Here is a 14,158-nt window from a genome sequence, read left to right as displayed (position 1 = left end):
ATATAAAATCAAACAAAAAGACAGTGAGAGTATACAAATTAAATCTTTTCCTGATCCGGTAGCTTATTAGCTCATTATCCTTCATGTATAGAGCATTCTTATTGTTTGAAGAGACAGATGAATTTTCATACATCTGTTTTAAGATATTAACAAATAAAAAGTGGGAATTACAAGATGTATTTAATAGAGCAGGATTGGATCAAAAAAGGGCCTTTATATGTAGTATGTGTAGTTTAATTTATAAAGTGAAAATAGATCAGGTTAAACATTACTGTCATCGAGGAAGTACTAGTATGAAAGCATAATGCAGTTAGCAACTAACTAGAGGTGCAAAACAGCAGGTCACGTGTAAAATGCAAAGAGGTGGCAGTGAAGAACAAGCGATGGCATGTTTTAACAACATTGCAAATGGAATTAAATTATTTAGGCATTAAAAAAGCACAAGTGCAAATGCCATGATGCCTGAAATCTCATGTATTAGTAATGAAGGTAGTAGTAGAATTGGGGTTGTAAACAGTGCAAACTATTTAATGTTAGTTCATGTGTAGAAATATTAAATTGTGACTGAAAACATCTCATATAATGTAAAACAAGAGTTTTGTTCATTGTTGAAATTCATATAAGGACAGCACATAAATAATGGATCTTGACAATTAAAAGTTGCATGTGCTTTAATGCATTTGACAACTGCCCTTTGTCAAGATATTGAAATTCAATTTGGTATGCTTATATTTATATTTACAGTTTTTAGCAGATAACATCTCATCCAAAGATACTTATGGAAGCTATTTATAGTCTCTATAAAAAAAATTCTTATAGAAATATTTCTAAGCAAACCATCAAACAAAAGTCATAAAAAAAATCATGAAAATTATTATATCATTACAAGTGCTATTTAATTTCTTTGTGAAAATGTAGGTTTAGTCTTTGAAGAAAGTCAGTGACTCTTGAGGTTTGTCTTCTTTGCATATTGAAGGAACATGGGGAACTTGTGGAGATTAAAAACAAATCCTGAATCTGCATTGTGGATCATTTGGATGGCATTCAAGGGAAGATCAACCAGGAACTAAGTTGTATTAGTGCAATTTTAGTGGGAGGCATCAGTGAGATCTTAACAAACACCAAAATGGCCTTTATGGAGATAAACTTCTGAAGAAATTAATAAATGCTGTCACTTTAAAAAACACAGCCTCAAGCAAACAGTTCAAGCAACATGATTAATAAGCAAATAGATTCACCTCCTTGGCTTGGCTGGTTGGATGCTGTTGGACTACATTTGTTTGTCTGCCTAAATTACCACAGAAAAACAGATTTCTAGGCATTTTTCTCTAGAAATAGCTACCAGAATGAGAAGGGAATATCACAAAATGTGAAAAAAACATTTTCCTTCCTTTAAACTTGCAAGATCAGAATAGAAGATACCATCCTGTATATTTCCTTCTCACTGCGATGGTGGCAGAGCCAAAAATGCTGTGCAGGGGGGGACCACTTATGGGCCAAGAGACCCTCTGGGGTAGCAATTAAAATGATTATAGACATTATTGAAACAAACAATGTGTTTAACTTTCAAACCAGGCTATTGTAGGTACCCAAAGCTCAATCATCAATAATTAATTGTACTTGTTTTAAACAAATGCTCTAGTTAACAAGTATAAACAAAAAAATATATATTAAAATTGTCATCATTTATCATTTACCCTAACTTATGCCAGTGAAACCCAAAAAGAGATGTAAGACTGGATCCAATGAGCTGCGATATGGTGGAGTGAACATGATGTCTGGGAGAAGATCAGACTGCAGCTCCCTGGTATAATAAGGTGCAGAGACATTTTTTCTAAAACCTAAAAAAACGTGGACATTTTTAACATGATTTTCTGTCATGATAACAAAAGTGGATGTTAGGCAGAATGTTACATTTAAGTCACCATGGTGCATGAGGATACCTTACATTAATGTTCAAATTAACTTTTTTCAGGTTTCAGAATAAATGTAACTGAATTTGGATTTATTTTTAGGTGAAAATCTAAAACAATTTGTTTAAAACATGGGCTCAAGACGTTAACCCTTTTATTAAGTGTCAAGTAAATCTTTTCAGCACAGTCCAAGTTGGACAGATGCGGTACAAGCTGATGCATCTATCATGGAAAAAACCTGTTAAATTAAACGCAATTGCAACCGGGGTGGCCAACTGGGGTGGCTAACGGGGTGGCCAGGCTTCAAGACAACCTCTGCCTCCCCCAGTAGCTCCACCACTGCATTGTTGCGGTACCATCACCAGGGCAGGTTTTGCATCTTTAATGATTTGGAAGGTAATTAAGTGATCATTAAGGTCGAATGCACACCAAATTATTTATTATTTAAATTGATTTAGATTTATGAATGTGAAGTTCCCTTCACATTCCTGTAGCTGTGTATGCATTCACGATAGCACTACCCAAGGCCATACTGTTGCAATACGACAAACAGCCACAAGGGGGCAAGCAATGGCAGGAGTCTCTTCTCTTTTCAATAAAATATCAGAATTCTGAAATGAGAAATTCCGTGCATTATGGCTGTATATTCACTATGCTTTATATATTAATTCACCAAAATAGTAATGTTTTGGGTTTCAAGGTTTTATCCTGTAAAATCAGCCTAATGGAAAAAACCTCTCACGGCCCCACGCGTGAAAAAAGCATGAAGTGTTATTTCATTTCAATGCAGAGGAAGCTGATCTCAGATCGGATTCATCATTCAAACCAGGAAATTGTGACTTGTTCTTGTTCTTGTTCTCGAGCGGACGCCTGAGAAGAAGCGGATGCTTCTGAACTCATCTCAGATGTCCTGTATATAAATGTGGCTTCTTTTTCTTTTTCTTTTGCAAAGCGAGTGACAAGATCATCTCGTAAAAATGGGGTGAGTCAAACCAGATTAGGATTATTTAATCCGGATTATTGCGTTTACATGACTAATAGTGCGTGGTGAACTCTGGCATCGTCTCATCTGCCTTCCTGATTGAAAGAAAAAGTAGTGTAGAAGTGCGTTTCCATCAGCAGATAGTTTTTTTTACATTGTGTAAAACAGTTATTACATATGTCAGTGTGTGTGTTCTTTAGGATGTTTTATTTATTTATTTATTTATTTATTTATTTATTTATTTATTTTTACTGTACACTCATCTTACATCATTTTGGAAACATTTAATGGAGGTCATTCAGTTGTAAAGTAGGAACTAAAAAAAAAAAAAATGGTCACACAATTCAGAGCAGTTGCATGTCATTAGAAATTGTCACAAATCTGCTATACAGAAAATGAGAATTGAAGCTTAGATTGAGATCTTTACTAACCAGGGGGTGAACCAATCTCAAGAGGAAGCTCATCCTCTTCGATGTAACATCCGTTCCTTGGTTTACAAATCACTACTGTTTAACATCTGTATAACAGAACAAAGGATGTTTAATCTGAGCAAAATGTGAATGAGCTCTGGGATGAGTACAGAGCATTCTTTATGATTATTATGTACAGACCTACTGCTGTAATCATAAATCAAAATGTAATAAATCTTATATGTATTAGATCTCTTAAAAAAAAAATAAAGACTGTTGGATGAGCAGGTATCATATATATTCAGCAGAAATACCAAATCTGTATGATTTTAGGAAAAAACCTAAATCAGGAGCATTATTTCAGGATCGTGCACGACATCACACAGTACATCTTGACAGAGACATAGCAGATTTGTTTGTACGCTCTAATGTATTCGGACTGGATTAACTGTTTCTATATCCATAACAAACAACTTGAGATTTAGGGTTTATTGTGTCACCAACCTGGTGACACAATAAACACCAGTGTTTCTGGGATTATTTCATTTATACTCAGTTTGAGTAACACTTTGTTACCGAATCACAACTATGGGATCTCGATTACGATAAACCTAACCAAGCCATGGAATCTCGATTACATTAAACCTAACCATTTCCTCCACAGTTTTGAGGAAGTGAATACAAATCTACTGTGGTTAAAAAAAAAAAAAAAAAAAAGAGTCAGGTGTCAATGACTTTTTTCCCATATAAATATATATATGTGTGTGTGTGTGTAACTTTTAGGTTATTTCAGTTTTATTTTTATAACGCTTTTAAAAGTGGATCTTGTCAAAATGAAGCTTTACAGAAGTACACAGTTTCAGTTTATACATTGTTTAAATTCATAGATTTATCCTTATACATTTTCCCTAAGAAGAGTCAACATGGGAAAAGGTAAGAAACTCCCTGAGACAATATGAGGAAGAAACCTTGAAAGGAACCAGTATCAAAAAGAAACCAATTCTCATCATGGTGACACTATTGGTCAAAAATGTGCAATTACAACAGGGAATTCAGTATTGTTTTAATATGCAGTCTATTTTTTTTCACTGATGAAGACTTCAATGCAGATCTGTTTGGGGCAAATGCAGTTCTAAAGCTATCATAACAGTTGCCTGGATACAGATTAAAGCTGAAAAGTGTGTGCATCAGGTCCACCACTGAATGTAAATTCTTCTGCCCTTAAAGCTAATAAGTAACTCTCATTTGATTTGTGTGCATGTAAATTTGGAAACATTTCAAGCAACAACTTCTGTATTCCTTATTTTGTATTTGGAAAAGTTACGGATCTTTTTAAAGATGAAAATATGAGCAATATGAATTTCTCATTATGCGAAACAGGACAGACAAGCATAACATCTGGCATTCAATAACGTAAATAACATCTGGCATTAAATAACTACTAAATTGTACAAAACATACAGTAATATGTATATCTCTATATATCTCTGTGTTTGTGTGGGAACACAGATCTTTAAAACTAAAAATGCAAAAATCTCAAGGTCAGTCCAACATATAAGCTGTGAAAAACAGCAGATATGACACCACTAAATTTAGACTGTTAAACCTAACAAACTATCTTTACACCATTAAGAGTCTAAAAAGCCACATATCCGGCTGTATACGTGTAACAATGAAACTTTTAATAATAATGCAAGTTGACCAGAAACTCTCTTGCTGTTTTTTTGCAAGGTCAAAATAACAGTTTGAGCGAGGTGAAGACTAGCCTTCATCTGCTGCATTAATAATTACACGAATGTACGTTACAAGGAGATTAAGGCTAAAGAGCATGTGTGCATTTTGTGAGTCTGCAGTGTACTGCATTTTCATACCCTGCGTTTAACGCTGGAGGTATTAAGTCGCTGTAAGCCAATAAAAGCATTTAAATGTAGTTCATGTGCATGCAAGCGAAAGAGGAAGATTTTTTTCACACTGTAGAACACTAAAGTATGGCTTTGATGCTTTGCCGTTTTCTATATCACTCGATGTCTCATTGTTTTTCAAGACTCTCACCTCTTTTTCTAAAACAAAACTTCCTATTAATTACCGTCTCGGATCCTCTTTTTACTCTGCTCTGTCTTGCCGCCCCAGTCTAAATATGGTTAAAGACCCAGAGCTGACTAATGCTTTGTAGAAAGCTGAATTCATTGACAGTGTCTGCAGGTATTCATACTTAGGCTTTTTAGTCCTTATTAAGTCATTGTTCTTTCTTCAGAAGCAGGTTGTCATGTCAGCGGAAGTCAGTATTTGCAATATTACAGTTGAAACAATTGCAGAGAGGAAGAGAGCGACGCGTTCCCACTTCCTTCTGTGTGTTTTTTGACATATTTTTAATTACTGCCGGTATAAGAACTAATCTAATTACGGTAGCCTGTGAGTTACTGTCCTGATTCAAGCCAGCATCAATATTTATTTTTTGCAAAAGCATGTTTCACATGAATATTTCCTCATTCTGTCTCCCCTGTGCCCAGTGAGGTGAGCATGTGCCAGGCACGAGCAACTGTCATGCTGTACGATGATGCAGGGAAGCGCTGGGTCCCTGCTGGCACTGGAGCTCAGGCTATAAGCAGAGTACACATCTACCAAAACCCCAATACCAACACTTTCAGAGTGGTGGGTCGAAAGCTGCAGGCGGACCAACAGGTACACAGCAAGGAACGTCAATCTATACTTGAAGTCCATGTATTATCTGTCATGCGAGTTTATTTGAATGCAAAAAAAACAATATTTGAAAGCAATATATACCTATTGATATTTAATACGAGCAATAATGTGTACACTGTGGAGAACAATATATTTTCTGCCCTCTATTCAATTCTGACACTGCATGACTCTAGTTCTTCTGAGAAACGCGTTAAAGTTTCACTTCCTCTTTTTCAGTGGCCAGTCATGGTAGTTTTATACATATACATATAAACAGTGTCAGAGCAGAGTACTTTTACAAGCATGTGTTTTTTTTATGTGAGGTTCTTTATTCAGCGTTGTGGAAGAACAGCAGAGGGATGTATATATATATATATATATATATATATATATATGTGTGTGTGTGTGTGTGTGTGTGTGTGTGTGTGTGTGGTAAATAGCAAAGTAGGTTGCTGTTTAGTCCCCAGTTGGTGGTTTGGTCTTTTTTCAGTCTCACAGTTTGCTGTCTACATTAGACTTCCTGTGTCTGCGTGTAAGTTCTGTGAATCACACTGCCACCAATAAGAGATTTAATCAGTCATTTTTTTTGGATCCTGTTTAGCACTCTATTCAATGAGCAAATTATGCCAGTGCTGCATGTATGATCCAAATGCATCTGCAGTTCTATAAACAAAAATCAGTTTGTTTGGAAGAGAAATCTCGAAATATCTAAAGATTCTGCGCCCAGTTAAATTGATGCAAATATGACTTAATGAAGCTTAATGACTAGGAGTCATATTTCCTGTACTTATAGAACCAGGAAAACATGTAGGGTGAAAATTTGGTTTCCAATTTTCCTCAAATTTACCAGAGCACCAATCATAGACACTGAATAATGGAGCAACCATGAAATAACTTCTGTGAGATGGGTTCTTCTGAAAGGTTGCGGATATAATGCAGATTGTGCAGCATAATACACTATATTTCCAAAAGTATTGTGTCAGATGTAGGTGAGGAGACCTGCTGTGAAGTCAGTGTTCCAATTCATCACAAAGGTGTTCAGTAGGGATAAAATCAGAGCTCTATAGCAGGCCACTCAAGATATGCCTTTCCGAAGCATGTAAAACATATTTTCAAGTAGTTCACTTTTTGCACAGTGGCATTGCCATGCTGTAACAGGTTTGGGTTTCCAAGTTCAAGTAAATGCAAAATTTTGTTATATTAAATTAGCGCATTCAGCTTTGTGGTAACAGTTTGGAAAAGAGCCACATATAACAGGAAAGGTCAGGTGACCAAAATATGGAAATATAGTGTATGTACTAATGAATTTTTTTTTTAATTAGGATATTATACTTATAAAAAGGTCACATCTTAATACTACCAAGCTGCCACAGCTGGGTCCCTAAGCAAGACCCTTAACCCCCAACTGCTTAATTGTATGAGTAAGTCATTGTAAATTGTGAGTTATTTTAATGGTGTCTGCCAGAACTGTGGAAATGTAAATGTGAGACTCTCATTATTCACCAATGCAATTTGCTGTGCACTTATGTGAACAGAATTATTGATATGCTATAACATTTACAGGAATGTTAATATGCTACATTTCTTTTATTTTTAAGGTGGTCATTAACTGCCCACTTGTGAAAGGTATAAAGTACAATCAGGCCACTCCAAATTTCCACCAGTGGCGAGATGCTCGGCAGGTCTGGGGCCTGAATTTCAACAGTAAGGAAGAAGCTACACAGTTTGCTAGCTGCATGATGCAAGTACTAGATATGCTCACCGGTAAGACGAGTTTCAGACACATTATTACAGACATTGTCATTGTCAATCTACAATTTACTCGAAAGCTGTCTGGTTGTTATTGAGCAATGTTTGTCAGTTAAGTGTGTTGAGGGATTTTTTTTCATAAACTGTTTGTTTCAATGGTGCAGCTCCCGCTCGGCCTCCACCGAATGGACCAAGTGTTGAAGAGCAGCAGAGGTACTCACTCACCAGCTCAGCCTGCACAATAGAGTCGACTCAACACCGCTATCACCACACACAGTGACTTAGCACAGCACTTTACAGGAAACTGCATTTCTGACTCACTATTACGCACTCGCTCAGTATTGACACATCTGTTTATGCACTTGGTTGGCTTGGCTAGAAATGCATTAAATATCTGCATAGCGTCACTTTTTCAAGCTCTTTTCTAAATAAATTAAACTGTATTTACTCTATGGATTCTTACATAGATACACTATGTGGACAAAAGTACAACACAAACCTGGAGGCACACAATTGTATAGGATGTCTTTGGATGCGGTACAATATAATTTTGTGTTCACTTGACCTTGGTTTGAACTTGGGAACCTCAAACCTGTTCTAGCATGGCAATGACCCTGTGCACAAAGCAAGCTCCATGAAGATCTGCTATCCCTACTGAACCCCTTTGGTATGAATTGGAATGTTGACTGCACCCCAGGCCTCCTTACCTACATCAGTACCTGCCTTTCGTAACACCCTTGTGGCTGATGAACACAAATGTCCACAAGCACACTCCGAAATCTAGTGGAACATCTTCCAAAAAAGAGTGTGGGACTATTGGGACTAAATAGATGTTTAAATTCAGATTGTGTATATAAACGTTTTCGTCTAAACAGGATTTACAATTTTGATTTATGTTTTTACTTGATTTAACATTTAAGCATCCACTTATTACAATCTGAAGAATAAACTATTCTGTAAATTATATATACTTCTTAACCTTCGTTCCAATGTTGTACATCCCAAGAGTTATATAGCTATAATTTAGGATTATGTGTGTTTTAAATGACTTAGTCTTTTTGACTAAAAGTAGGACATATGGTCATTTGCTTTCAAATACATAATAATATTAAACATTTGAATAGTTCCTGCTCAGTCATACCTCAACACAGCCTTTGCATTTTTCAGGCTACTTCAGGAGCAGCAGGAGCGAGAGAGACTGGAGGCAGAGAGACAGGAACAGGAGAGACAGAGACAGGCAGCAGCTCCACCACCTGCACCTCCTGCTCCTCCTCCAGCTCCAGCTGCAGGTGGTCTTCCTCCTGGAGTTCCACCTCCACCTGGTCCTCCCCCAGCTCCCCCACCTCCACCATCAGGTGGTGCTCCACCTGCCCCACCACCACCACCTTCAGGAGGAGGAGGCGGAGGAGGAGGTGGCTTTGGTGGAGCTGGAGGACTAGCATCAGCTCTCGCTGGGGCTAAACTCCGCAAAGTGTCAAAGGTAAATATATGGATTGGTATTTGTATATTTATAGCATTAATGTGTGTGAGAATAAAACATCCATATACAGCAATCAGGCAAGACATTATCACATTTTAACATTTTGGTCGGTGACGTGACTAACACCAATTATCTCTTCATCATGGCACCTGTTAGCAGGTGGGATATATTGGGCAGCAAGTGAACATTTTGTCTTCATAGTTGATGTGTTAGAAGCAGGAAAAGATTAGAAAAATGGCGAAAGGATTTGAGTGAGTTTGACAAGGGCCAATTTGTGATGGCTAGACAACTGGTTCAGAGCATCACCAAAACTGCAGCTCTGGTTGGTTGTTCCTGGTCTGCAGTAGTCAGAATTTATCAAAAGTAGTCCAAGGAAGGAACAGTGGTGAACCGGCGGCAGGGTCATGGGTGGCCAAGGCTCATTGATGCATTAATGATGGAGAGCGAAGGCTGGCCCATGTGGTCCAACCCAACAGATGAGCTATAGCTCAAATTGTTGAAGAAGTAAATGTTGTTCATTTTCAATGGATCAGGACTGTTTTGGCAGAAAAAGGACCAACACAATATTAGGCAGGTTATGGCTGATTGATGTATGCATTCTTTGGCCCATTGGAACACATGTACATTTGCTCTTTCATACAATTATCCAACCATCTAACCATGTGCCCACATTCATGCAAAAGGTCAAGATCTTTGTCTACTGTTAACATCATAATAGGGGAAATGTCATTTGGTCTCTTTCCAATCTCATCTGTGTAGAATTGCTGAGTCTGATCTACTGTATATATAATGTTCAACTCCAGAAGTGGAACACAAAGTGATCTGCCGCAAGGTTTGGCTTGTCATACATTCTGTTCCGCTCACCATTATTGTAATACCAGTCCTTTTGAACCAGTCGTCTGTCTTCTATTTAACTCAGCTGAGAAGAAGAGTCGCTGGACTAAAGAATATCAAAGTTAATGCAGCATGTTGCAACAGGGCTAATGTAAGGGAGATAAATGTGTAGCAATAATGATATGGAGTGTAGTAAAAATAGGTTAACATGAAATTATTGGAATTCAATATGTTGTAAATGGAGCTAATGGATGGCTCTCCCTTGGGCATGTAGGATGAGAGTGGTTCTGCTGCTCCAGCACCAAAAGAGAGCAGCCAGAGCTCTGGAGGAGGTGGAGGAGGAGGAGGAGGAGGCGGAGGAGGAGGCGCAGGGTTGATGGGCGAGATGAGTGCACTTCTCGCAAGAAGGTTTGTATACACAAAACTCATTATTGACATCCATATATAGAAGATAAGCTCCTCTTTTTTTTTTAAAAAAGGGCCTGGACAGACAGACAGACAGACAGACAGACAGACAGACAACAGACAGATACATACATACATACATACATACATACATACATACGTACACACATACATACATACATACATACATACATACATACATACAGTGAAACAATTTGCAGATAAATGTGCAAATATATGTACAGCATATAATATATAAATGGGTAAATGTACAGCAAATAAATGTTAAGACTATGGCAGTGAAAATGTGCATGAGCTGTTGAGTAAGTGTGTGCTCAAGAGGTGTTCTTGAACATGTTACTCTGATCCTCAATCAATACAGAATCAGATCAGCACCTTTCAACAGATTTTTATTTGACTGTTGGTGGATTACATCTTATGTACAATTAAATATTATATACAATTACATTTTACTTATGGGTATTTTGGCTACTGAAAAAAATCTTTATATTGTTATAACCTGAGAAAACTATTCTTCTTTTTTCAGGCGCAAAGTTACAGATACCCCGGTGGTAAAAAAGGAAGAGAACAATGTAAGTTTTCCTTTTTCATATAAATAACCTGGATTGGTTTCAACACACAGTTCATGTGCTTAGAGACTATTTTAGTTTGATTGTACACAATGCTGTGCAGCAACTTTTTTGCTCTTGCTTACAGGACAATTCAGCCTCCTCAGAGAACAAATCAGAAAGTCCGAGTGGTAAGCAGTTTCGAAATCTTTCTTCTACCAGCTCTTTTCACTTTACTATCATTTTTGTAATTGCTCGGGTTTCCCCCCATTGTAGTTTGCAAGCCTTGGGAGAAGTCTGGCACCCTCCCACGGTAAAGTCTGCATCTTTTTCATTCTGTTCCTCAGTTTTACAGCAGTGTATTAAGTAATCCAGAAATACTTACAGTAATATAATGTAGATTGTAGAAGAGCAAAGAAAGTAAGAACAAGGATGGTTACAGATTTTTTTTTGTGTGTGTGTGTGTGTGTATAAAATGAATGAAAATTGTGTTCTTTATCTAATATAGAAGTAATTCTGGCTCCAAGGGTCTGGATAAAAGCTCGGCTCCAGCATCAACTCCAATAAACAGGTTCTCTTACTTCTGCAGTTCTCAGCTCTCGATCTCTGTGTGTGGTTTAGAAAAAGTGGTGCATTTGTGTCATCAAGCTAAATTATCACTTTCATTTAATTTTCTTTTCACCAATTCTTTCTGTACCATAATAACACAGACATGTTTCCGTTTTAAGTCTATGTGTGTGATTGCACTGTTAAATCTAATGGCCAGTAGACAAAGCAAACAAGTTATTCAAACTGTCATTTTTATGTTATTGTCTGAGCACACCTGGGAATCCCATATATGAATTACTATGCATAAAACAGAGGCTATTGGGAAAACTTTATGCTCAAAATGCTTTCAAATTTTCTTTATACACTAGAAATTGGTTTCGGTTAAAAAAACAAAAAAAAACAAGCCTTAATTATAAGGTTCCTTGGTGTGCTGAGTCACATTTTGCAATAGCATATGAAATATGTTAAATTCTACCTATTATATGACTAGTTCATCTTGCATTCATTTACTTCTCCAACCAGACAAAGGCCAGGCAGTAACGTGAGTGACACAGCTGCCAAAGAGGGCATTGATATGGAGAAATTTAAGCAGGTAAGTTGATAAACCATTGCTAATATAATAAATTAGATGAGGCACCATGTTACTGTATTTTTCATAAATTGATTATGCTGTTACAGGAAATCTTGGAGGAGGTACGCAATGAACTGCAGAAGGTTAAGGATGAAATTATTGCAGGTAAGAACTTCTTCATCTAAAAGTATATTTATTTGATTATTGGCTGTTAGGATGGCAATAATTACAATATAAATAGATTTGATTTAATTTGCCTTGACTTCTCAATGAACAATAAAAGCTTAACTAGTGCTTCTTCTTCCTACAGCATTTATAGAAGAGTTGCAGAGGATCGGCGCCCCCTAGCGGTCGAATGATGAAACAGCTTTTGCTATTAAATCTATAGTCGAAACAGTGTTGCACATGCACCCATTTATGAAAATTCTTGCGAAATAGCATTTTTTAATTTTTTATTTTCAGCTACCCAACTGCACTATACTAAACATTGAAGGAGAATTAACAACGTGCATCTTACTAAGGTGTTGAATCACCACAAGATGCACGAACACCTTCTACAAGTCTCGGGAACCGTACTTCAGGCTACTACACCAAAACTCAAACTAGTTTTTTTTTTTATTCGTCACCCGAAGGTCATTAAAGTGCAAAATTTTAAGTTAAAACTTTTATCCAATTAGTGTTACATACTGTGTAGGTCTGAAATGAAGGAACGTCAACAGAAATGTGGTTGAATATCAGCTTGCCGATTGTTTTTCTGCCTCAGGGATTAGCAGCTTTCTAATATGTGTACCTGTACACATTTTATTTTCATAATTTTCAATTACAAAATAATTTGTTGCTCATGCTACTGCTGTGGCTGATTTTAGTGGTTTTATGTTTGGTTTTATGTTTAGTGGTTTTATGTTTGCCTTTGTGTTTTGTTTGAGAAAAAAACGACAAGATGTTTAAAATGTGGGTTGTACTGATTAACAGCCTGAGAGTTCATCTGGTTTATTACAGAAAAATATCATCTGTTATTTATGGTGGCCTGAAATACAACCACAATTTAATACCATGTTTGAATTTTTTCTCTGCATTTTTTCCCACAAACTTATTATACACCAAAGAGGCATTACATTATGACCATCTGCCTAATATTGTGTTGGTCCCCCTTTTTGCTGCCAAAACAGTCCTGACCAGTCGAGCAATAACTGCATTAACTTCAACAATTTGAGCTACAGGAGCTCAGGTGTTGCATCAGTGAGCCTTGGTTGCTCATGACCCTGTCGCTGGTTCACCACTGTTTTTTCCTTGGACCATGTTTGATAGATGATGACCACTGCAGAAGAACATCCCACAAGAGCTGCAGTTTTGACCCAGTCGTCTAGCCGTCTCAATTTGGCCCTCGTCAAACTCGCTCAAACGCTCACTTACGCTTGCCCATTTTTCCTGCTTCCAACATATCAAATTTGAGGACAAAATGTTCACTTGCTGCTTAATAAATCTCACCCAATAACAGGTGCCATAATGAAGAGATAATCAGTGTTATTCACTTCACCGGTCATAATGTTATAATGTCAATTTTATGCCTGATCATTGTATAAAATACAGCGTTGTACACTCAGTAGCCATTTACTAATACATAACATCAGCCTACAGTTTAGATGCACTATAGAATTACTAACTGTAGGCTTCATTTTGCTCTTTACTTTGGTTTAGGTACACATGCTAGCATTTCTTTTGTTTTTGGTCAGACTTTAGACTCAAATAGACAGAGCATAAGAATCCTGGATGTTCCAAACATCTTTTCTTGAACAATTAAGGAGGCCAATGTGCTTTTAGGAACCTTCAGTGCATCAAAATCTTTGTAGCCATACCCACATTTGTGCTTTGCTACAATCATAATCCTATCTCTGAACTCTAGACTCTATCTTCACTCTATTTGACCTCCACTCGTTTTTTGCTTTGATGTACATTTCCAGCTGTTAGGCCCTAAAGTATATAGATTGGTGTGTACCTTTTAAAATCGTTTCCT

At 37.0% G+C, this 14,158-nt stretch overlaps 1 protein-coding gene across 1 annotated transcript; it reads left to right on the top strand.

The window, feature by feature from the left end:
* The first annotated feature begins 2,730 nt into the window (after nt 1–2,730).
* vaspa (vasodilator stimulated phosphoprotein a) lies at nt 2,731–13,198 on the top strand. The gene is made up of 13 exons (XM_046860702.1): nt 2,731–2,895; nt 5,816–5,987; nt 7,586–7,751; nt 7,901–7,949; nt 8,904–9,216; nt 10,325–10,458; nt 11,003–11,048; nt 11,173–11,215; nt 11,301–11,337; nt 11,533–11,595; nt 12,096–12,165; nt 12,252–12,309; nt 12,455–13,198. The coding sequence occupies exons 1-13, from the start codon at nt 2,891–2,893 to the stop codon at nt 12,490–12,492; spliced, it is 1,194 nt and encodes a 397-aa protein (XP_046716658.1). The 5' UTR covers nt 2,731–2,890; the 3' UTR covers nt 12,493–13,198.
* The last annotated feature ends 960 nt before the right edge of the window (nt 13,199–14,158 follow it).

The sequence above is a fragment of the Silurus meridionalis genome, chromosome 11, assembly GCF_014805685.1.
Source record: "Silurus meridionalis isolate SWU-2019-XX chromosome 11, ASM1480568v1, whole genome shotgun sequence".
Lineage (NCBI taxonomy): Eukaryota > Metazoa > Chordata > Actinopteri > Siluriformes > Siluridae > Silurus > Silurus meridionalis.
Note: the sequence above shows the minus strand (reverse complement) of the source record. Positions and strands in the feature narration are given on the sequence as shown.

Excerpts from the sequence above, each read along its gene's own strand:
- vaspa (XM_046860702.1), top strand. Across the intron at positions 7,950-8,903 it reads AGTGTTGAAGAGCAGCAGAG|GCTACTTCAGGAGCAGCAGG; the intron begins GTACTCACTCAC and ends TGCATTTTTCAG. Across the intron at positions 11,049-11,172 it reads TAAAAAAGGAAGAGAACAAT|GACAATTCAGCCTCCTCAGA; the intron begins GTAAGTTTTCCT and ends TCTTGCTTACAG.